Here is a 25,997-nt window from a genome sequence, read left to right on the forward strand (position 1 = left end):
CTAGTTATGGCAACATGATGCATATAATAATTCAGGAAGTGTTTAACCCAAAATGTGTACTGCCTTTATTAAATTATTATGACTTCCATCTTCTTTGTTTGTATGGCCCTAGTTTCCTTTGTCTTTATGTACCACAAAAAGATTTTTGTTATATTGCTCCTGGTCTCATTTTTTAGACATGATGCATATACCCTAGTCTTCATGCACATATACTGAGATATTTTGACAAGCTGATCTTTATATTCTTCTTTTTCTTCTTTTTTTTTGTTTAAGCAAGTAATTCCTTCCACATGGAGGCTTTGAACACCCAAATTCTGTTGCAACCCAAAGTCAACTGCCACTGTGTACTCAGTGGGGCCCATTTGCCAACATCGCTGCTAAATTGTGGCAGTGGTGTTCCCATTAACCACACAATTATATTTGATCTTTAACGCATTGCTGTGATTTACCACTATGTCGGTAAATTAAGCCCAGGGTGTATTTTTTTAAGTGGTAGACAGATTTCAGTGCTTAAGGTGGCCATAAACCTGGTCTGTTCGCCAAACAAGTGGATAATTGCCTGATATGGCCACCTAAGTGCAGGGCCATATCATTGGTGATAGTTTGGCCGCTGGGCCAATGAATAAATCTCCATGGGAGCCAAAGCAGGCTATTGGGAGGGGGTTGCATCATTGCACCAATGCAGTGCTTGCCTTGACAGGATTTTGAAACTGTATTGACAACTTTCAGCCAGATTTTTACTGGGTAGGACATTGTTAGGGCTCATATAATAAAATAATTTGAAGATTCAATCTGAAGGAGCCGAATACTATGCCATAAACAATACAGGTACTGAGAATTGTCTCTGCTAAAACACTTAAATTCAGTATTAATTTTTGGAATAGTTTTGCAATTTGATTGTTTCAGCAGAGATAATTTTCATTATTGTCTGTTGAAACTACCCACTGTGTGTCATTGCCCTGAATCTACTTTTGTTTTTACAGCTTTAGTTCATTTCTCCTATCGCTCTTTCAGTAGAACACAGCAAAATAGACAACTGTTAACAACTGTAGACAACTTTTAAGCCCATGTTTCTTTCTATTTAGTTTGACTTGGACTCGATCTGGACTTTTATCTTTGGGGTCCCAGTATCCAGCGGAAATGTCTTTTCTTCTATCCACAATGTTTGCACAGAGGCAGCCATGCTCTTACTGGCCATGCTCAGGACCATGCTCAATTCTGTAAGTAGTCCAGTCCCAGTGTCTAGCGCCACCAGTCTTGCTTAACACAAAACAATGTCAACTTCAAATGGGAAAAACAATGTACCTATTTTCATTCATATTTCGCCACCATTGATTCAAGGATTATTAAATATAATATATATTTTTGTTGTTTTTTTATAGAGCTGCTTTTAACTTATGCTTTGATACAGCGTTACATTTAGTTAGGTGAATCTACTCATATAATCAAACTTCACAGCAGACATTACAAAAGTTTCCATCAGAGCTTTTGCATTCACAGTTAAAACAGTTGAATTCTAGGCAGTATTAATATCAAAAGCCTCATTTATGGGTAAGAAAAATAATACAAACTAGCAGTATACTGATAAAAATAATCTCAGGTCAACAGGTAGTACAAGTGTGGTTAAAGAAGTAGGCTAGAAATGTTGTACATTATGTTCTAAGCTTCTGTACCAGCCCAAGGCAACCACAGCCCTTTAGCAGTAAAGATCTGTGTCTCAGTAGCTCCACGTCTTCTTTTCTGCTGATTCACTGCACATGCTCTTTGCTGCTGTCAGTTACTGAGCTTAGGGACTGACTCACAATATACAGGACACAAAGAATATAAAAGTTACAATATGAGGCAACTAGCATCAAAATGTAATAATGAGCCTGTAGCATCAGCTTATATTAAAGGCCAACCTCATTTTCTGCTTGATAATTTGTGAAGACCCCTAAGCTTAGCTTCTCAACAGCTCGTCAGAGCCCACTGACGATGGTGACCCCCTATGTTTCTGTGCTACCATGTTGTAATTATTTGTATTAATTACTAGTGACAAGTTTGAAGTCCTGGATCATTGCTGCTATTGAGAAGCCAAAACTTTAGTCTGGTGCAATAAATTCATTATATAAAATATGGCATTTTTAGCCATATTCATTTTTAGGGTTTTGTTTAATTGGAAGGTTGCTGATGAATGTGATCCTGTTCAATAATGAAAGAATTCTGAATTGCGTTTGTGTGTAGGGCAAAAGCAGATATCTTCTATTATAATTTAGGATTACTAACTTGAACATTTTTCTCTTAGAAAAATATAAGTAGATAAAAGCAGATGATTGCACTGGTAAATAGTTGGCTCAGTGTTTTTGAATTCCACTTATCCCTCATTTTAGTTAAAATAATTCACAATGTTACTTGTTGTAACAGCTTACAGCAGCGACACGGTCAGATTCGGGGAGATTAGTCACCCGGCGACTGATCTCCTCTTCTTCAGGGTGACTAATCTCCCCAAACCGCCTTCCCGCCAGCTAGAATGTAAATCACTGGTGGGATGGCACTCTGAGCACTTCGTTTTCCGAAGTTGCCCGAAGTTGACTCACGAGGAAACTTTGGGCGACTTTGGAAACCGAAGTGCTCCGAGTGCCATCCTGCCGGCGATTTACATTCTGGTCAGCAGGAAGGCAGTTAGGGGAAATAAGTTGCCCCGAAGAAGAGGAGATTTGTTGCCCCAAAGAAGAGGAGATTTGTTGCTGGGCGACTAATCTCCCCAGATCTAACCATGTGTCCCTGCCCTAAATGTAAAAAGTCTGTTGGGGAAATTATTTCAGAAATTTGCTGAATTTGTGTTTTTAGTTTTTTTGTTTTAAACAGTTTTATTGGGTTTTTCATAAGCAAGATATAACAGTGGTCCATTGAAGGACTATACGACAAACTTATACAGCCTTAGAGAGTTAGGTGTCCTAGAAGAATGATAATTACCCATTTGATGATGGAGAATACACCTAAGCTGTTATTAGAGCTAAGTAAGAAAATTAAAGTAAAACAAAACATATTAACCTAATAATGCTCAGCTAACCTTGAAGGTTCAACAAGAAAAATATTAAGGATATGCAGGAACATATAAGTGACTACAAACACATCACAATTGTAAATAATCTTTTTGAAACGAGTTACAAACTACAATTATAAATGTAGCAGTCAAAGTGAACAGAGTTTGTTAGTAGAGTCCCAATATAACGACCATTTGTTAATGAAATCTTGTTTAAGGTGAGGATCAGCAGTCTTATTCCTTATTGCTTCTTGCCAGCAGAAGTGATTTAAGAGGGACAAGATATCCTTTATTGAAGGTATAGATACAGATATCTAGCTTAAAGGTGGCCATAGACGTAACAATTACGATCTTTCTTGGAAAAGATCTTTCCAAGAAAGGTCGTTCATTTCAATACACATGTGTAGAGCTGAATCATCCAATATACAGGTAGACAATAGAATTATACCTGTATCTGATGATTCAGCACTAATAATGGGCAATGTTGGGGTTCCAGCCAGATCGAAGTGCCGACCGATAACCAAGTCTTATGCCGGTATAGGCTTGTTCCCAACATACACGCAATGAATATTGTACGAAAATTTGTTTCATACGATATTATCTGTGTGTCTATGGCCACCTTCAGAATAACAATTTCTTTGTAGCTGCTGTCAACAATGTAATAACGTTTTAACATTATTAAATAAAGATTTTGGGTGTTTTGTGTATTTCTTCTCAGCTTATATGTGAAAGGGAGGTTTATTTGAACAAAAAAAGTATCATTATTTCTTAGCTTGTGCCACAGGATTGACAAAATGGTTTAGCTACATATCCTAATTAAAACAATATTTTTCTACAGCCAGTTTACAGTATGGTCTTAATGGACCTTAAAGCATCTAGTTGTATCCCTAGAATTACTTTCCAAGTCTTCTTTAACCATATTGTAAAGGTTTTAAAAATTGGGTTTTTCTGCAGGAAATTCTGTTTTGCCCTCATCTTATATGATTTCTTTGCAGCCCTGGCAATCTGAGGAAGAAGGGTCCTGGTTACGGGAATACCCTGTCACCTTGATGCAGTTTTTTCGGTACCTGTACCACAATGTTCCAGACCTTGCATCAATGTGGATCAGCTCAGAGTTCCTGTGTGCACTTTCAGCATCTGTATTCACTTTTAATATACGGCCATACTCAGAAATGGTATGGAATATGTTTTGCCTTTATGATTATTTTGTCTACCCTTCCTGTAGTAACCTTTCCTGTAACCAAAAGCTTTTTTTCGCATTTAAAAACCAATATATTGGGAAAATATTATTTTGAGAAAGATAATGTTTTTGTACATTTCTATTCATTGTATTCAGAGTAGAAAGACATAACCTCTTGCTGTATGCATGTTACAGATTTAAAGATTAGTTGATCGATATAGAAGAGTTATGAGATATGTTATCCAGAAAGGTCATCTCACATCAAGTCTCTTATAATTATTATAGTTATTATATGGTATTGATTATTGGGCAAAACTAGTGAAAAAGTGTAAAGGCATCTTTGATTATTATTTATTATCCAAACTTATGGTATCTTACTTTAACTCTTTCACAATTCATTTTCAGCTGCACTACCAGTTTTTTGTGCTGTTTCACTAGGGGCATGTTCTGGGGTGATCTCCTAGTTAATCAAAAGAGAATGTTGTGCTCACCACTAAACAAATTAAAACTTTAAGCAGGGGTGCAATGAGGGTGTGACTACAGAATTCTTACATACAAAAGAAGAAATTTTCTATTGTAAAAAAATGAAAATGTACAATTTTCATAAAATAGAGAAGCATATCAGACACTTTTTTTTCTGAACAAAGATACAACTGGTTGTGATTGTGATTGTGCTTTAGAAATCATCATACTTTTAACTTCAAGGCAAAACATGCCAAAAACATTAAATGTACCATATATTTTTTATAATAGTAATCTAGTAGTCTTTGGCTTATGTCACACGCAATCATGTTGCAGATAATTTTCTTAAAGTTGTTAAATAAAACATCTTAAATAAGCATCAATTTGCATTTAGTTGGAGAATTTTGTTCCAACAACAATTGTTTGGGTGTAAAGTGATGTTGACAAACTTCTAATGCATATGGGAGATATAGCTTTTTAGCAAGCATTGTTGTGTTATTGCTTTTGGGCTGTTGTTTCCTCTAAGTATACTTACATACTGAAATAATAATGAGAATTATTAAAAACTTGATGTTCACATTTCAAGGCCTCCTAAAATTAGTTTTTGTAGTCCTATGTTTTAACTGTTTATTGGAAAGCATTAATTATTAGTTTATTTTTACATGGTGATTGCATACTTTTGTATATAGGTTACCCTTTTTTCCAAAATATTTCACAGTTCGAAATTAAAAAAAGTAAATTTTAATTTTGTAGGTCACTGACCTTGATGATGAAGTGGGATCTCCAGCTGAAGAATTTAAGAACTTTGCTTCTGACACTGGCATGAATAGGAGCCAGTCAGAATACTGCAACATGGGAACTAAGACCTACCTAACCAATCACCCAGCGAAGAAGTTTGTATTTGACTTCATGCGTGTTCTAGTAATTGAGAATTTGTGCCTGACCCCAGCTAGCAAGCAAACACCTCTGATAGACCTGCTCTTAGAGGTATGAGTGTTTCTTAACTGTCTCTGTATACATGCAAGAGTAACTCTGAATCTTTGTGTCATATGGTAAGTATGTAATACACAGTGCAATGCATCGTTAGTGTTGATTGTAATTAGTTGTCAGTTATTTCGTTGCTTGAATGTTTGTAAACATGCACTTTTTCAGTTGGAATGGCTCTTCAGTTTGTCTCTCTTGCTTTGTGCAGGGTGATAGATACAAAAACAGGGCCTTTGTACCTCGTTGTGACTTGCTTATGTACCTCCTGCAGTTGGTACCGTCCACATATATCTCCATTCAGTGTGCATGTCCTTATTAACTGAAAAAATACCAAAACATTTAATAACAGGGCCTCAGGAAGAACTGAATTGTTGTTGAATTCTTAAACCTAAAATAATACAGATAAATAAATACATCATCAAAGTTTGTTTTACAGGCCTCACCAGAAAGGTCAACAAGAGCTCAGCAGAAGGAGTTCCAAACTTACATACTGGACAGTGTGATGGATCATCTCTTAGCTGCGGATGTCCTCTTAGGTACTGTTTGGATATGCAAATGTATAATCTGAGTTGTTCCAAATGCATATTCTAATTATATTTTACTTTGTTCTGTTAATATAGCACTGGGTTAACATTTATAGCTAAAATTACAGTAAGCCTAATGAGAGGGAGTAATAATGATAAAATTATAAAATTTCAAAGAGGCTAATGTTTGTAATCAAGTGGTATACTGCATTGCATTTAATTTTTTGCTGTTTTTCTAATGTCAAATTTGAAATGTTAATTTTTCACTTTCTCTCTCTCGCTGGAGCAACTTTATGTGGGGGTTAAATATTCATTTGATACATTAAATTATACATTTTCATTTAAATCAGCTGTTATAATTGATACAATGGTCACTAAAATTTCACATATGGCGCTGAGAAATGTATTGCTACTTTTTATTACTCCTCTTTCTATTCAGGCCCTTTCCTATTCATATTCCAGTCTCTTATTCAAATCAGTTGCGGAAACTGCAAACTGGAGAGCTGCTGAATAAAAAAGCTAAATAACTCAAAAACCACAAATAATAAAAATTAAAAACAGGAGGTAGGGCCAACCACGGAACTGAGTGGACGCATCTTCTTGGTGCTCCTGGGCCCAGATCGGATATAACATCCCACCGCACCACATAAGGGGTCACTGGAGCTGAGACCCAGAGCAGAAATATCATCTGAGACTCCCCGCAGTCGGTCAGAGAGAGAATCGTGACTCTAACACTTACAGTCACGGAGTTCCGACTGCGGCCTATATAAAAGACGGAAGCCTCGGCCTGGATTTGTCAGACTTACCCGGAAGCCACCGAGCAGTAGGCGGCAGGTGCATTGAAGCGCAATTAACCCGCTTTCACGCCTTACCCAAACTGCGCCTGCATTAGCAAGGGTAAGTGCACATTAACCCTGGGGATGCCCCCCCCATAATAATAAAAGAATACAGAATACAATAACCACTCCACTTGGCTTCATCCCCAAACTTTTCTGCAGTCATTGGCTTACCCAGCACAGCAGGTCCTGCACATTCTGCAGTACCCTAATCAGGAGCACGTGTATCTGAGCGAATACCATGACACATGAATCATCTGAAGGGGAAAGTGATGCGGACAGTACACTAGATATGCAAGCATACCTCAGGCAATTACCTTCTAAGAAGGATCTAAAGGACATGCTGCACTCAGTGATGGAGGAGATACGCAGTGACCTCCATGACATCAAGCAAGAAATGGGGAATATAGGAGCCATGCTGAACAGACATGCTGGAAAGAAACCAGACAAAGTTCGTACGTAACCAGAAGCAACACAACATAATAGACAAACAAGCAAAGGAAATTACAGAGTTACATCGGCCGTTAGAGGACTTATAAAACAAGAGTCGCAGGAATAATATTAGAGTGAGATCCCAGAGTTGATTTCAAGAGAGGAAATTATTCCTACAATCCTCCAAATCTTTAATGGGATACTGAATAGAGACCCCAGCACTGAAATTCATTGGTGTATGCTATAAACCACCTCGTATTGTGTCGAGTAAGTGTCGAGTATGAAGCCCAGCTACTCTTGCAGATACAAGCGGCTTCACAGCTGGGTCAAGTTGTTGCTATGGGTGACTTCAATTATCCAGACATTGACTGGGGTAATGGGGTTGCTAAGACAGAAAAAGCTAGTAGGTTTGTAAATATGCTGAATGACAACTTTTTATTCCAGCTCGTTCAAGAACCTACTAGGAATAACTCTCTTTTGGACCTTGTAATAACTAACAATACTGAACTCATCTCTAACATTTGTGTGGGTGAGCATTTAGGGAATAGTGATCATAACATGGTCTCCTTTGAGATTCTGTTGCAGAAGCAATTCTATAAGGGAGTAACTAAAACACTAAATTTCAGACGTGCAAACTTTGACAGTATAAGGGCATCTCTGCAACATATTAAGTGGGAAATGCTTTTCACAGGGTTAAACACAGAACAAAAATGGGAAGTCTTTAAAATGCTGCTTAATAAATATACTTGTCAGTATATTCCACTTGTAAGCAAGGAACGTCGTTGCAAAGCAAAACCTTTTTGGTTCAATAGAAGCGTTGGTGTTGAGGTGGGTAAGAAAAGACGTGCTTTTAATGTTTTCAAGTTAGCTGGTACAGCCGAAACATTTATAAGGTACAAGGAGGCCAATAAATCATGCAAAGAAGCTATAAGGCAAGCTAAAATTGATATAGAAAAGGATATTGCAGCAAGCAGTAAAAAAAATCCAAAATTATTTTTTAAATATGTTAATATTAAAAAAATGAAGCAGGAAGGGGTGGGACCCTTACTATCAGAGGGGAGTCAGCTGGTTGATGAAAACAAAATAAAAGCGCAGATTCTGAACTCATATTTTTCATCTGTCTACACAAATGAGGAACCAGTAAGTGAAGGTTTCCTTCTTAACAGTACCAATTCTAGTAATACAACTAATGATGCATGGTTCACACATGATGAAATTCAAAAGAGACTAGATCATGATAAGATTAACAAAGGTCCGGGCCAGATGGTATTCATCCCAGGGTAATTAGCGAGCTTAGCTCTGTGATTGCCAAACCTCTTTACTTAATTTTTCAGGATTCATTGAGATCTGGCATAGTGCCGAGAGACTGGCGAATTGTAATGTGGTGCCTCTATTCAAAAAAGGATTCCGTTCTCAGCCTCAAAACTATAGGCCAGTTAGTCTGACGTCAGTGATAGGAAAGCTTTTCGAAGGGTTAATAAAGGATAAGATACTGGACTTCATAGCAAATCATAATACTATGAGTTTGTGCCAGCATGGTTTTATGCGTAATAGATCTTGCCAGACTAACTTAATTTCTTTTTATGAGAAGGTAATTAGAGACCTCGATTCTGGGATGGCAGTGGATGTGATTTACTTAGACTTTGCTAAAGCATTTGATACAGTGCCACACAAAAGGTTACTGGTTAAATTAAGGAATGTTGGCCTGGAACATAGTATTAGTACCTGGATAGAGAACTAGCTAAAAGATAGACTACAAAGAGTGGTGGTAAATGGAACATTTACTAATTGGACCAGTGTTGTTAGTGGAGTACCGCAGGGCTTTGTACTAGGTCCCTTGCTTTTCAACTTGTTTATTAATGACCTGGAGGTGGGCATTGAAAGTACTGTTTCTAATTTTGCAGATTATACTAAATTGTGCAGAACTATAGGTTCCATGCAGGATGCTGCCACTTTGCAGAGTGATTTGTCTAAATTGGAAAACTGGGCAGCAAACTGGAAAATGAGTTTCAATGGCAAAGATAATATAAATGCAAGTTATACACTAAATGGCAGTGTGTTGGGAGTTTCCTTAAATGAGAAGGATCTAGGGGTCTTGCATAAAAAAGGGCATTAACTCAAGAGATGAAAACATAATTATGCCTCTTTATAGGTCCCTGGTAAGGCCTCATCTGGAGTATGCAGTGCAGTTTTGGACTCCAGTCCTTAAGAGGGATATAAAATGAGCTGGAGAGAGTGCAGAGACGTGCAACTAAATTGGTTAGAGGGATGGAAGACTTAAATTATGTGGGTAGACTGTCAAGGTTGGGGTTGTTTTCTCTGGAAAAAAGGCGCTTGCGAGGGGACATGATTACACTTTACGAGTACATTAGAGGACATTATAGACAAATAGCAGGGGACCTTTTTACCCATAAAGTGGATCACCGTACCAGATGCCACCTCTTTAGACTAGAAGAAAAGAACTTTCATTTGAAGCAACGTAGGGGGTTCTTCACAGTCAGGACAGTGAGGTTGTGGAATGCACTGCCGGGTGATGTTGGGATGGCTGATTCAGTTAATGCCTTTAAGAATGGCTTGGATGTTTTTTTGGACAGACATAATATCAAAGGCTATTGTGATACTAAGCTCTATAGTTAGTATAGGTATGGGTATATAGAATTTAATTAAAAGTAGGGAGGGGTATGTGTATGGATGCTGGGTTTTCATTTGGAGGGGTTGAACTTGATGGACTTTGTCTTTTTTCAACCCAATTTAAAGTGGACCTGTCACCCAGACACAAAAATCTGTATAATAAAAGTCCTTTTCAAATTAAACATGAAATCCAATTTCTATTTTTTATTTAAGCATTCATAGCTGTTGTAAGCTCATTTAAAAATATTAGCTGTCAATCAAATATTGTCTGCCCCTCCTCTATGCCCGTGGCATAGAGGCGGGGCAGACAATTACTTTCACTTTCAATTCAGCACTTCTTAGATGTCACTACTCCCCAAACATTCCCCCAGTTCTCTTTACCATATAACTGTGTAGCCAGGGCATGGGGATGGACATCAGGTCCCACATTCTGGTGCACAAACAAGATACTGAGATGGTACAAGGCTTGTCTTAATAAGTGTCCACAAAATGGCTGCTGCCTGCTTGCTATAATTATGAATTCCCAGACTGAAGGAAACAAGATTCAAATAATTTATATAGTGTAATTAAAGTTCATTTTCCTTGACTAATCTGATAAAATAGGATTTTTAATAATTTTTTTGGGTGACGGGTCCCCTTTAACTATGTAACTATGTAACTATGTAACATAGGGTATTCAAGCCATGGAATGTACCTCCAGAGGCCCCGAGAGATATTCTATGCTGCGTAAATGACTTCCCTTTAAAGGAAGAAATACTGGCCATAGCAAGGGGCATAAAAAGCCCACCTTGGCAGATAAAAAGAGGAAACAATTGAAACCAATTACAGATCAGCTACACCAAAGAGGGATCCAATTAAGATGAGGTTTCCCGTTCAGCTTATCAGTCAACAAGGACAGCATACAAGCCACTATACAATTCCTGGAAGACACTAAAGGCTTTATTCAAAAGCTTCAACTGGAGGACGCACACATCCCCAGATGGAATGAAGTGAAAACCTCTCAACCGGAAGGAAACCAGGAGCTGGACGATATGTGGCAGGACGTTCCATTGGTACAGCGGACCCCCAAGTCACATCAAATAAGACTGGCAAATTCCCCACTCCTAACAAGAAAACCTGGACTGAGACCTGAGCAGAGGCCTATAGGAGTAAGCATTCCCTTTCTCTCTGCTTCAGTACATTGACCCTTAACTAAAAACTGATGATTATCTGTATGTTTCTCATTTTTCCTCTCTTTCTGGCTCTGATATTCTCTATGACTGCATTTCTTCCCTCTATTTATCTCAATTATCTACAATGCGTAGAACTAGTTGTTATTGAAAATTGTTTTAGTCCAGTAAAAAAAAAAAACAATGATTTAAACCTAAAATGCCGCAGTGAATAATTTTAAGTTTCTCATACTTTTTCCACTTTCTCACATTGTTTGGACTGTTAATGATGTGGATATAAAAGTTAATATTACTTTGATAACTTTTATAAAATATTTCATGCTAAATATAAGTAGAATTGAGTAGTGAATAGTAAAGAAAATATGTTTTGGGAGAATGTTAAAGTTTACTAGAAAGGAAAGTGGGACCTACCAGGGTGTGACCCAATCTTTAAACTCACATCCCACCCCCCTCCCTGAGGTCAACTGCACCAAAAGCTTATAAGCAAAGCAGATCAGACCCAATCAAAATAAGAAGATTTAACGGTTTATTATATTAACCAATAATCTACCCCGTTTACCCCCCAAGTTACAAACCCCATCCCTGTTCTAGTCCCCTCCTTAACCCTAAAACTAACTGGAAGCAAACAAGGAAGCTCTACTCAAAAAATAAATAAATATATGGGTCGCAACACCCAGATGCTAATTTGGTCCCAAAATGTCAATGGATTAAATAATCCCAGGAAATCCATATTAAGGAAGTCCATAAGGACGTAATTAAAAGTAGATGGTACACACAGATTTTTCTTAGTACAAACCCGGAAAAGAAAGTTAAGGCACAGCAATATTGGTTCATAAAGATGTACCAATAACAGTCATAGACACTAAAAAAGACTCAGACGGACACTTTGTTATGGTTAAGGCAAAGATTTACAATACACTGATGACATTGTGCTCCGTCTATATTCCAAACAAGGAACAAGTCAAATACATGAAAGAAGTCGGAACACAATTACAAGATTTTGCAGAAGGAATAACACTGATCGGTGGAGATCTGAATGTAGCTCTTAACCGCTTAATGGATTGTTCCTCACAGAGATCTGCCATCACCTATAAAGCAATAAAAAAAAAATTAAAATGTACTTAAATCGGATAAATATGATTGATATATGGAGAACCCACAATCCTAAACAAAGAGACTATACCTTCTTTTCAAATCCCAGAAACAGCTATTCAAGAATAGATAATTTCAATAAACCAGTAATGGCTACATTTAATCAAAACTATACAAATTGGCCCAGCGATACTATCAGACCATGCCCCATACCTTACCAAGATTAAAATTCCTGATACCTTGAAAGAAACAAAACAGAGAAACTATTGCAAATCATATATGAGACACAATAAATTATAACAATCTCCCAGGCACAGATCCTTCAATCCCTTGGGAAACGGTAAAAGTGGTCACTAGGGGCAATCTCATAGCACTAAGCATGAAGATAAAGAAAGAACATGAGAGAAAGATTCAGACATTGATACAAGAAATAGCAACATTAGAAAATAAACATAAGGAAAAGCAAATGAGACAGACACAAGAACAACTGGATAGTAAAAGGATCCAATTAAAACAATTATTAAATACTCTTACAGAGCAAGCATACCTGAGATGCAAGAGGGACTTCTACGAAATGGGGAATAAACCCACAAAAATCCTCTACAAATTAATAAAGGAGCAAAAAAGTAAAACATTCTTACCACAAATGAAAGATTCCAAACAAAAAATTCACCATACTTACCCAGAGATAGCACAGTGTTTCCAAGAATTTTATCACACATTGTATAACTTAAACCCGGGTACACAATCTAAGTATAAACTGGGAAAGATAGAAAAGTATATTTAGCAATTACATCTACCCAAGGAAAAGCGATTGGAAAGACCATTTACTGAAGCGGAACTGACAAAAGTAATTAAGGAATCCCCACCTAATAAAAGCCCGGGACCGGATGGATTTAGTGCAGGATTCTATAAAGAATATCACCAGCAAATTCTCCAAATAATGCTAATCCATTTTAACTCAATCTCAGACCAAAAACATTTTCAAAAGCAAGCACAGGAGGCACAAATATACAGTACTCCACAAACCTTATTCAGACCCTTCAGTATGCGGAAGCTACCAACCTATTTCGCTAATAAATCTGGACTAAAAGGTATATGCAAAGATGCTGCAGTCAATTATTCTTACTTTAATACACCCGGAACAAGCAGGATTTGTAAAAGGGAGAGAAGAAAAAGATAATTCAGCAAGACTGATTAACCTTATCCATTATGCAATTAAGAAGAAAATTCCTTCTCTGTTGTTAACAATGTATACAGAGAAAGCATTCGACCGGGTCGACTGGTCCTTCTTAAATGACAACCTACAAGCCTTTGGATTCGGCCCTCGCTTAATCGAGAAAATAATGGCCCTATATAAGTCACCTTATGCAAGGATAAAGGTTAATGGAATCCTTTCTGCACCACTGGAAATTACGAATGGCACGAGGCAGGGATGCCCCCTTTCTCCTATCCTCTTCATTCTTACAATGGAAACCGTGATTACCTCTATTAGACAGAATATGGGAATAACAGGCTTAAAAGTAGGCATCTAAGAACATAAAGCAGTGGCTTTTGCCGACGACCTACTATTAGTCGTTACAAACCTGGAAAAATCCCTGCCAAACATAATGCTAGAATTTCACAAATTCAGTGAGGTGTCACATTTTAAGATACATTACTCTAAATTAGAGATCCTAAACATCAATATTCCAATAGTCCAGGAGCAGAAATTGGAGCAAACCTTCCCCTTTAATTGGGCCCAACATACTGTGACATACCTGGGAATTAAGTTACCAAAACACCCAGATGACTTATATAAGGAGAATCACATACCACTCATGAAGGAACTTCAATCTATACTAAATAAATGGTTTATCTCTTGGTTTGGTAGAGTGAATGTACTGAAAATGATAATTATGCCAAAACTGTTATACCTCTTCCAGATGATTCCCATACAACTCCCTCTGTAATTTTTCCACAAACTAAATGCCTTATTCTCACGATTCCTATGGACAGCAAAAAGACCCAGAATCAAGCTAACACAACTAATGAAAACTAAACAAAACGGGGGATTGACTCTCCCGGATCCAGAGAAGTACTACATAGCAACTCGCCTACAGAGGGCATGGATCTGGAAACAAACAGGAATTCTGAAGCTGTGGAAAGAAATTAGTCAAGAATTCACCTAAGGAACATTACAAATATTCAATTCGGCAGACTTCCCCAACAAATAAAAACGCACCGCACGATGAGGACATCTCTGACGGTATGGAACCAAGTACAAAAACGATATAGCATTGCCCCTTACCCTTCATTAGAATTAGTAAGAAACCCAGATTTCCAGCATAGCTGGGAAGGAGGCCGATATGACAGATGGACAAGCAATAAAGGGGTACCCACCAAACTGAAGCATTTCATCAAAAAAGGGAAAATTATCCCTTTTGCCAAAATCCAAAAAAGATTGGGTAAGCACCCAAGAAACTATTGGGATATATAATATATATATGCAGATTAAAAACTATCTTACAACAATAGGAATGGACAAATTGACTAGACCATTAACAGAATGGGAGATTTTGTTTCAACAACCATGAATAAACCATCCCATAGCAAAATTCTACAAAAAATTTATTGCGAAACCTCAAACAGAGGAATCAAGATACAAAAAACAGTGGGAGAAAGAAATGAACATCAGCTTCACAAACAAGACATGGGAAAATATAATGTGTTCAGCTCACAAAGGATCACAGTCAATTAGGATACAAGAAGCTAACTTCAAACTCTTAAGTAGATGGTATACAACATCCGTATTATTAAATAAAATAATGTTTCTGGAGATTCCTGGAGATGTAAAAAAGAGGATCTTTCAGTCACATCTGGTTCACATGTGAGAAACTTACAGGTTATTGGGAAGAAGTGTTCAGAATAATAGAGAAAGTAAGATCTAGGACATACACAAATAGTATAGAAACAGTAATTTTCAATGTAAACAAAGTTACACAAACAGTAATAAAAGATAAACTAATCCTCCACATACTTCAAGCTGCGAGAATGGCAATACCAAAGAAGTGAAACAAGGAGGAGCCTCCCGACAAAATAGACTGGTTCAGAGAACAAGAAGAGACGAAAACAATGGAAGAACTTTTGGCATTAAAGGAGAAGGAAAGGTTAAAACTAAGTAAGCCTAATCAGAAAGGTCCATCTAAATACACCAGTAAAACCCCAAAGTAGTGTTGCTCTGAGTCCCCTGTCAAAAGAAACACTGCATTTCTTTCCTTCTGTTGTGTACACGTGGGCTTCTGTATCAGACTTCCTGCCTTCAGCTTAAACCTCATTGCCCTGGGCAAGAGCTCAGTTTGCTCCTCTTCCCCCCCTCCCTTCTCTGCTGTAATCTGAGCCCAGAGCAGGGAGAGACTCAGACAGGAAGTGATGTCACACCATGTTAATACTGCAGCTCCTATCCTAAACAAACAGAGAGTTTCTAGAGCTCTTTACTCAGGTATGGTAAAACATTCTACAGAATAAATATAGCATTCTAGCTTGCACTATTGCAGCTAATCTATTGGCAATAAAATGCCTCTGTAGGTTTCCTTCTCCTTTAAAGAATGGAAATATGAAGCAATTTGGAAAAATCTGGAGAGATTGGAAAGATTGGAAAGATTTACAAATCAAATAGACTGAAAGACCAAGATAATCCAGGATAAAATACTTAGATAAAGAATGGATATACAAGAGTTGGATTAAAGAAAAAATGAAGAGTAGAACTAGACTTGCTTCCATCCTCACCCCTAGTTTTTTTTTTTTACCCCCAGCTCCCCCCTCCTTTCCCGACTCGCTTATATAGCAACAGTATAGTAACAGAAGTATACCTAGACGTAAGAAAAGGCTTCTAAGTAGCCCTAGAAAGGAAAATAAGGTATAAGTAGAAGGAACATTTTGATTTTGTATACTGTGTGCTAAACGAGTTATGTACCTGTGTTGCAATCTTGTATCCCTCACCCCATTCTTTCTTCTGTACCCCAAAGTTAAAGTGAAAATTAAAAAATAAAGACTTACAAAAAATAAATAAATATAAATAAAAACCAGTTGCAAATTGTCTCAGAATATCACTCTCCACGTCATACTAAAAGTTAACTCAAAGGTGAACAACCCCTTTAAACTGTACACTTCAATATTGGAAAAAAAGAAGAAAAAAAAGAAGCAAAGCAACTGAATAAAGTCTGTATTTCTGATGTACTATCTGAAAACCTAAACGGAAAAAAGTGTTTTGAAGAATGGCAACCAATATTAGAAGGAATGCAGGCATGGTGCCAGCCATATGCTTGTTAACCATTAATAGTGCTATATGCCTGTACTCTTTTTAGACGGTGTCCTTTGCTTCCTTAGTTATTCAGATGTTTGTGGGGTAATGTAATAAAAGGTGCAACTTTTGCTACAGATCTGGTCACTTATAGCAAGTAATCAGCAAGCATTATTTGCTGGTCACCTGTTTAAAAACAAACATATTATTGGGTGCGATGAGTTACTGCACCTGGAAAAACTTTGTGCATTTTATTGCGGATAGGGGTTGGTCTGTATTGTTTATCAATACCTCTTCTGGGAATTGAAAAGCTATGTCTGTTACCTTCATGATCCTTATAAATATAATTTAAAGGATAAGTGCTGTTTACTTTAAAATCAATTAAATTACTCTAAACAGCCCCCAGAGTAATATACCGTTCACATAATGCTTCCTCCTTTTGTTTTTTGTTGTTTCTCTGATATAAGCATCTGAACTGCAGCTCTTAATAGCTATTTCCATTACAAGCTGAAAGTTTCAGTCACTGAGCTATCCTTCTCTCTCCAACTATGAAGACCTCAAGGAGGCGCCCACTGTTCATGCCTGATTGATTTCCATTGGTGCTGAAGCAGTGAGGCACCTCTTTCAGTAATGCAGAAGTTTTTTTTTGTGTGTAGATCAGACAGGTTATGGGAGGTGTAACCTCCCCAAGCCTTAATGAAAATCCACCATGTGAGTGTTGTTCAAGTTGGGTGAGTGGGGTGAGTGGGGAATTTCTGTAACATGCCAATCAATTATTCGGGTCAACTTTGTTTCTTTATAGAAACTGTTAAAATTAGGGACACCTAGGTCCTTATATATGGTACAAAAAGTAGTTTTAGCATTCAATCTAGAGAACTTTCCATCCTATTCAAATTTAGAGTTTGAATGTGTTCTATTGTACTCAGGTGACAAAACTGGTAGATTGCTGAATAGATAGAAAAGGTGCGGTGTATAAGCTTTTGGCCCCCCTAGTAGTTTAGCAAGTATAAAATCTCACCTTTCTTATCAGTCAGTGTAGAGTTAATCAATATTAAAATATTAATTAACACTGTCATAACTCTATGTTATGAAAGTGTATAGCTATACCACAACAGGGGAAGAAGTAAGAGGGTAGGTGCCTAGAAGGGGACCCAGCTTGAGGAGGGTGCATTTCTGGGTGGGTAGTGTGAATAGTTCCGACCCATGCACTCTCTGCATGGTGCGCTTGGGATGGGGGGTCTTGCACAGTAACAATAAATGAAGCGGGGGTCAGGGGGATAGGTTCACTTTGGACAGCCTTGGGTGCTGGTATCTCTCGACCCGGATGTACAATGTTTTATTTGCACTGGATGTGTATACCTTAGGAAACAGTCAATAAAAATGATATGGCAGTAGTGTATTTCTTTTAGCTATAACTGTATCTCCTTTTTGTCTCTTTGCCACAGTGGTAGAAGAGTTGGTCTGTTTAACTGTTATAGGTACAGATTTTCAAAGTAGCATCCCACAGCACCATCACAAATTAGTTTTTTCATTGCCTAACTTTGTAATTGGGAGATAAAAAGCTAATTGCTGATTATTTATCTTGGATTCTGCTCTGGAACAATTCTGTCAGGCTTACCATGAATGTTGCATACTGATTATTATGGGAAGTGCTCTGCTTTTATTGTTTGCTATTTTTTTTCATGACAGGGGAAGATGCCTCTTTACCTATCACTACTGGGGGAAACTACCATGTGCTGGTGAACAATGTTTTTTATTTTACTCAACGAGTTGTGGACAAACTTTGGCAAGGCATGTTTAACAAAGATTCCAAAATACTAGTAGACTGCATTATTCAACTTATATCACAGGTAATGTGCTGAGCAATCAACATAGGTTGTATTTAAATAATATATATATTTTTTTAATTGCAAGGCTTTCGTAAAGGGCCCTAACCCATGAGTGGTTATCATGCAGTGCTTTTTTATTTTGCTTGTTAGTTTCAATCATATGTGCAGATGTAACACAAGACCAGTACTGAACACAGAAATATTGTTCAAAGTTGGTCTTCATTTTTTGTACAGACCTGCAGAGGTTAAATGAAACTAATTGGCATATACAGTGGCACTTGATAGAGCACATTGATGCACCATAACCATACTACATAAAATGTAATTCTCCTATCTGAAACATTGCTATGCTTTTATGTTCATAATGATTTTCTTCATTCTTAAACTCACTAAGACTAGTCACCTACAACCCCTTTCTGCAATTCCAAACTGGAGAGCTGCTGGACAAAAAACTTAAAAGCCACAAATAAGGTTGATTGCAAACTGACTTGGTATTATGATGTAGTCTGTGATATTGTGAAAGTTAAAGGATCAAAAACATCATATATATTCTTTTCAATTTATTAATTTACATATAACATTTGTACCTGTTGACCCAGCATTGCAAATAACAAATTTTTGGGCATAAAATGTCCTGTGCTATGTGAGAGCGCTTTTCATTCTGTAGTCCTGTAGAGAGCCATATATGGCATTTGGTACTCTTTATCTCCTTGTATAAAAACCTAAAGTATTGTGTCTAAATAGATTTTCTACTGTATAGGCTTGCATCTTTTTTTCCTATTTAACATGAATGGCTGCCATATGGCTACACAACAGCTTTTTTAGATAAACTGTAGTATTTCTTAAAAAAAATGACTTTTTCACAAGTGCTGGGTAATCATACACTATATTTAACAATATATTTAAAATGCATATAAAACCGTTTTAGTGTTACTGGTCCTTTAATGTAACATTTAGTAAAATATAGGCATTGGTATTGGTCAGCAGTTTGAGAAAAGTCTTACAAGGTGCCAACATTTATATAAAGCAGCCTTCCACATACATGCACTCATAATAACAGTAAGGGTTTAAGGTTTTGGGCCCCCCTGTGCAAAATTTGCAACAGACTCCAATGCCGGAAACGTACACCTCGGTGCTCCATACCTCCCATTGGGCAACATTAGAGGCGTGGGTGCTGGTGCAGTCCCCTCTGCAGTAACTTTACTGAATACAAAATGGATTTCTTGAAGATAATATGCTTAGACTGCCTTTCTATATAATTTGAACAGTACTAACAGGGTAAAAAAAATGCAGACTTCAAGTTAATTGCATTGTTTAAACTCGGTTTTATTCCATATCCGTTTTTATCCAATATCTTCATTTGTCTTTGTTTCTTCAGTCAAAGCGACGGTCTCAGGGGTTGTCTCTTGAAACTATTTATAATTGCTTGAATCGGACCATCTTGTACCAGTTTTCAAGAGCTCACAAAACTGTCGCTCAACAAGTGGCCCTTCTTGACTCACTGCGTGTTCTTACTGTAAATAGAAACCTGATTTTTGGCCCTGAGAATCATGACCAGGAATTCGTCGCCTGCCTGGCACACTGCTTGATAAACCTTCACATGGGAAGGTAAAAAAAATTGATTTTATTTCCTCTAAATAGATACTGAGACTAATCTAAAAGTTGAAGGAATATATAGCTTAACTTGTATTCGGAACATAAGGATGTTACTGTAGATTTTTATATGGCTAGGAGAATAAACTCAGTAACTCAAATGTGAGATGGAATTCAAAAAGTCCAGAAATTTCATCTTAGATTAATGAAAGGTGATAAAGTGGTAAATAGGTATACGTGGTGCATGTAGTGCATAGCAGATTTGTGGATTTAATTGATTGTACATCATATCTCCTTGCAGTAACCCAGATGGATTTGGACTGGAAGCAGAAGCAAGGATGACCACATGGCACATTATGATCGCATCTGATATAGAGCAAGATGGTGTCTACCAAGATGTCAGTGAAGGTAACATGTAATTTGCATACTTTTGCTTAAACCAAGCAAACCGTTATATTTTTTGCCAAGATGGATTCCTGATGACACAAAAAATTTACAGTCACCCGTGTGTGTGTGTTTATATTTCTTATTTTAATAAGTAGTGCTTAAAATAGGATTTGCATAAAATCTTTGTAATGTAAGGGAATCTGTTAAGAGATAAAACTGTTTTGACTGGTCTGGCACAGTTTTCACAAGAAATATTTTGCATTTTTTCAGGTATTCGTTTATTTGCATTTCATTAGTCACCTCAAAAGTGTCCATTGTCACACATGGCAGTTTTCATGCAGTATAAATGGCTTGCCTATGGACAAGATAAATAATGTAGGAAGTAGAAGGGAAGTTTAATTTACACAGTCAGATTAAAAGAGGTGATTTGAGATATTTTCTTCAGAAAAATGACCGTTTGCATTCTGATTGATTTGGCTTGTAGGTGCTAAATATATTACTTGTATGGTCAAATAGTAATATATTTAGAAATAACTTAAAATTACTGAAAATTAAGTAATATAATATATAGTTGTTAAGAATAACATTTTCTTTCATTATGTAAAACAAAAACTGTGTTGGTGGGGATCCCCTTCATCAGAGTAAAGTTAATGTGCACAGTTATTTTCCTCTGCGGATTGTTGGTGGTACAAAGAAAACAGATTTGAAACATAGGTAGGAGGTGATTGTCTGCATTAAATAGGATGTCCACCCAAAACCCAATTTTACATAATAAATGTCAATACCACTCTAAGCAACTCTCCAATGTACATTAATGAAACATATTCATGGCTTTAAAGTTATCTGAAAATTTAATTTTAAGTGTAAGAAGTACAAGTATGCATTTGGCCATTTAATCAATCAAATTACATGTTATTTGTGGTTTAAATGTAGTGCATTTGATGACTTAGGCACTTGCTATTAGTTATTACAGAAAGCCATGGCTTTGGCTTGCCATAGCAACTAAAAAAAGGAACAATATATTTTTGGAGTGTGACCGTTTTTGTAATATTGAAGTGTAAGTATTATTTTTCACCTTTCTAATGGTAAGGGCACTCCTGGCAATTCATGGAGATTTAGTCGCTTGGCCTTGTCTTTGCGACGACTAGTTGCACTAAATGTTGCAAAACTGTTACAGCGCAGAATCTGCACCTGAATTGCTGAGTTGATAGACTGAAACACCAGAGACTAGATTTGGAAAAATGGAAAACCGTTGAAAAAAGTATTTATTTCTAGAGAACAATCTGAAAACAACTCAACTGAAAAATTGTTTGAAAGGTGAACAACCCCTTTAATGCAAGATCAAAGAAAATGTTTTATTAATATTACCTTTCTGGGCTTAGGGCGCCAGCTCCTTCTGAAAGCTGTTAACAGAGTTTGGATAGAACTTATTCACAGCAAGAAGCAATTTTTGGAAGATATGTTTAAGGTGAACTTCCCAGTAAATGAAAGGGGGCATGTTGATATCACTACTGTAAGGCCTTTCATTGATGAAGCGACTTTAAGATCTTGGCAAAATCATCTAGGTAGGTTTGATTTTTTTTTCCTTTATTTATTTTATACTGCTTAATATTCCACTCTACTTTATACATGTAATTACTCCTATTTGAATTAATTTTAAGTGTCTCTCTTGAGATGAGTTTTACAACCAACTGCTTTTTTATAAAAAAAAAAAAAAAAAAGTTTCTCTTTAGTACAGTTTTTCAACCTCCAGTTGCAACTCAACAACTCCGTTACAACTCAACATCCGCTACAGGCAGCGCCGGACCAAGCTGGCTGGGTGCCCCAGGCAACCCGGCCAACCACCGAATTAGTGTGCACGCATGCGCATGTTGACTAGTGGGGCTGGAGGGGTTTAAAAGTGAGCGGTGGGAGAAGGAACAGGCATTAGTGGGGACAAGGCCGCCCTAGAGAAGTGCTTCTTCTGCCTACCCCTAGTTCCGCCCCTGGCAACAGGTTGTCCATACTAGCTGTAGCAAAATATAAATCGAGACCGAGCATGCAGCACTGTATTCAGATCTCTGGCCACTTAGGGTAGAAAGTGTGGGGCACAGTGGAAAAGTGTAAAAAGCATGCCAGTTTGAGCTGTTTTTTCTGTTGCATATGGGAGATCGCATAATATATGAATTTGGCAGGCTTATTACATGTCACCAGAGACAATATATATTGCTGAATGTGGCAGGTTGTGTCTGTTTCTGCATATAGCAAGCATATTCTTGTATCTATAATATAAAAGACAGTAAGCCCTCAGTATTTTTCGGAACTGAACCACTGCTCTGTGATCAGTTCTGTCTTTGTAAATTGCAAACTGTATATATAAAGATTAAAGGGGTCATTTATAAAGACTCAGGGCATGACTGCATGACCACGTCCACGCATGAGTGCTCATGCAGAAAAAACATTCTGTGTACTGCATAGAGCCCCATTGTGGCCTGCTGCCATACAAGTCTATGGGCGTCATTTCCACGGCGAAACAAGGCGAAAAAATTCTCCCATCACCCCCTCTTGCGCTGTCAAGTGTTCCCTCCACCCTTAGGCATGTCCCCTACTTTATCATCTGACACTAAACCTATGGACTACTAATACAGTTTTTGTCTGGGAATCCTCTCCCCCTTACTGCTGGGGAGCCCCTGTTACAGTAGGTATGCTGTTGCATACACACAGTTACGGGGGTTCTCATAGCCCCCTGTGGTCCCCAATGACACAGCTTTTCCTTGGTGCATTCTCTAGGGACTGTTTCTATCTGCATTTGTGTTTTGAGAACACTGCTGCACAACCTGCAACCACTGATCCTGGGGAGCCCAACAAAATAGCTCCTAAGAGGACCAAACCCTTAAAGTCTCTCCTACAACCATGCAGACTGGCTGAAAAGAATTTTAAAAAGTTAGCCACTGCAGCAATCCAAAAAAAAAAGTGGCGGAACCCTCCGCTATTACTCCCTCAGTATACACTCTGCCCCCTGCAGACAAGGACTATGCAGACCCTTCGTAGGATGAACTATCTTGACAATGAGCATCTTGCCGACTCTCAAGGACAGACAGCCTTCCTTTGCCCAAGAGATCCCAAGCTGAATAGGTAGATGCTGTAGGAGTGGGCTTGTTCACTACCTTAGGTATCCAGGAAAAGACCAATGGGCTTTAAGCCCTCAACAAGACAGTTGAGGAACTCATAAAAAAAGGAATGGAAAACCCTGAAAGGAAACAACAGAATACATAAACCTCAGCCTTTTGATCTACCCCAAAGGGACAATTGGGACCAAATCCCCAAAGTTGATGCACTGGTTATCTCTTAAAGAACATCTTTGCGGCCACCACCGCCCTGGTCCAGAACCCTGGTCCTTTGGACCCAAAAGGCTACATCGGCAGCTTCTGATTACAAATTCAATATGTCTACCCATCTCTCCAAGATACTCAATGCATTCCATTTTGTCTGTGACTCCACTCTAGACTCCCTCCCGCTTCTCTATATATCCTCTGCATTAGCCATTGAAGCAAGTAGAGCTCTCTGACTTAAAGCATGGATCGCAGATACAGCAACCAAGAAGAGTCTGGTGGCACCTCTCCCCTTTACAAACAGTGGTCAAAAGTAATTTTCTACCCTAGGACAAGAAACCCAAAACATCAACCAATACCCCATATAGGCCCTACCCACAGCCCGCTAGGAACTCCACATCCTCGACCCAAAGGGGTTTGTGACCCCAGGAAACATACCTGGAAACCCCAGAGACACTCCAATTCCTCCACTAACAAGTAGCAAGACTCTTAAGACAAGAGCCGCCTCCCCACTTCAGGAGACGGTGGGCAGACATCTCCTTTGGTTCAAAGAGGCTTGGAATTCTACAGGGGTCCACAACATTTTTTCACGTCAGCTCTTCCTTCCCAGATTTGATTTCCAGAATTCCTTCCAAGATGGAATCGCTTCACTCAATCATAGCCAACGTAGAGAAATACAACTATTAAACCCCCACTGATTGAAAGCATGTATACCTGCACATCCCTATACACCAACAACATTAAACATTCCTCTGCTTCATCTATTCAATGAAATATTATCAGTTTCAGGTGTCGGAATAGGACCAGTTTACTGCTTATAGATTCAGCAGTATAATATAACTACTAATACAAGTGTAGATTCACTTGTGTGTCTAGGGTTTGAGAACAATCTCCAGGCTTGTAGTATTTTGTATAAAAATAAGAACATTTAATGCTTTGTTCAATGAACAAGGTAGAACATAGGTTACAATAGAATGAAATTCAGTCAAACACCAGTACAGGGAACTAGCATAAAATGTTAACTGCTGTCCCTTTAATCCTACTGACTCCCCTCAATTTTACAGTCTGCAAGACCAGACATCTGGGCTTTCTTATCCACCTTTGGTCCTGCAGAAAAGGTGTCTTTGATTTTTTACAGCCCTAACAGTTTTTTACGCATAAACAATAGCATGCAACCCCCTGGCAATGCAAGTTACCCGTTTACCATATAACTGTGCAACTTGTTTTAACAGTTGTTCAACATACTCTGAGTTATTTAGCAAACAACATTCCCTATATTATAAATATACATCATATATAATATAATATAGGTATAATATAAATATATAAAACACACTCCCTACTTTAGGATCTCTCCTTCAGGCTGGCCACAGCACCAAGAGTTTTCACCAACATCATGGCAAGCCATTTGGACTTTATCAGACAGCAACACCAACTCACCATAATCCCGTGTCTGGTTGACCTTCTAGTCATATTCAGTGACTTATTCGGTCTCCACACTGTCACGTGCATTCAGATGCTCCAACATCATTTATAGATTATACATTTAGCAAAGAGCTATCTTATCCCCAGTCCAGTCAGTCCACCATTTTCTTAAGCGTACAGTTCCTTCCTCACCCAAGAGAAATGTTAAAGCTAAGGGCAGCGGCCGCTTTGCTTTGTCCATATGATGCGTCACTCTAATGCTCCTCTCTTGGGCTTCATGCGACAGCTCTTACTGAAACTTCTCAGGAAATTGAACGGAAAAACATCCTCTACTCTTCATTCCAAAGTACAGTTATCTTCTTAAAGGAGAAGGAAAGGTTAAAACTAAGTAAGCCTTATCAGGTCCATCTAAATATACCAGTAAACCCCCAAAGTAGTGCTGCTCTGAGTCCCCTGTCAAAAGAAACACTGCATTTCTTTCCTTCTATTGTGTACTCATGGGCTTCTGTATCAGACTTCCTGCCTTCAGCTTAAACCTCATTGCCCTGGGCAAGAGCATGCTCAGTTTGCTCCTCTCCCCCCCCCCTCCCTTCTCTGCTGTAATCTGAGCCCAGAGCAGGGAGAGACTCAGGCAGGAAGTGATATCACACCATGTTAATACTGCAGCTCCTATTCTAAACAAACAGAGAGTTTCTAGATCTTTTTACTCAGGTATGGTAAAATATTCTACAGAATAAATATAGCATTCTAGCTTGCACTATTGCAGCTAATCTATTGGCAATAAAATGCCTCCGTAGCTTTCCTTCTCCTTTAAACCAAAAGCTCCCGACATTGG

The 25,997-nt window shown here is 38.0% G+C and overlaps 1 protein-coding gene across 10 annotated transcripts in view; it reads left to right on the forward strand.

Moving 5' to 3' along the window:
* Nucleotides 1-25,997, forward strand: part of LOC108711543 (WD repeat and FYVE domain-containing protein 3) — a 244,162-nt gene that overhangs the window by 153,684 nt on the left and 64,481 nt on the right. For all 10 annotated transcript variants that reach the window (XM_041591303.1, XM_041591310.1, XM_041591320.1 and 7 more), the window contains 8 exons: nucleotides 1,086-1,220; nucleotides 4,021-4,200; nucleotides 5,421-5,654; nucleotides 6,088-6,187; nucleotides 18,307-18,467; nucleotides 19,825-20,054; nucleotides 20,341-20,447; nucleotides 21,809-21,991. In XM_041591303.1, the coding sequence (XP_041447237.1) occupies nucleotides 1,086-1,220; nucleotides 4,021-4,200; nucleotides 5,421-5,654; nucleotides 6,088-6,187; nucleotides 18,307-18,467; nucleotides 19,825-20,054; nucleotides 20,341-20,447; nucleotides 21,809-21,991 (1,330 nt within the window). The remainder of the gene's footprint in view (nucleotides 1-1,085; nucleotides 1,221-4,020; nucleotides 4,201-5,420; nucleotides 5,655-6,087; nucleotides 6,188-18,306; nucleotides 18,468-19,824; nucleotides 20,055-20,340; nucleotides 20,448-21,808; nucleotides 21,992-25,997) is intronic.

This window comes from Xenopus laevis, chromosome 1L (assembly GCF_017654675.1).
Source record: "Xenopus laevis strain J_2021 chromosome 1L, Xenopus_laevis_v10.1, whole genome shotgun sequence".
NCBI classification, from domain to species: domain Eukaryota; kingdom Metazoa; phylum Chordata; class Amphibia; order Anura; family Pipidae; genus Xenopus; species Xenopus laevis.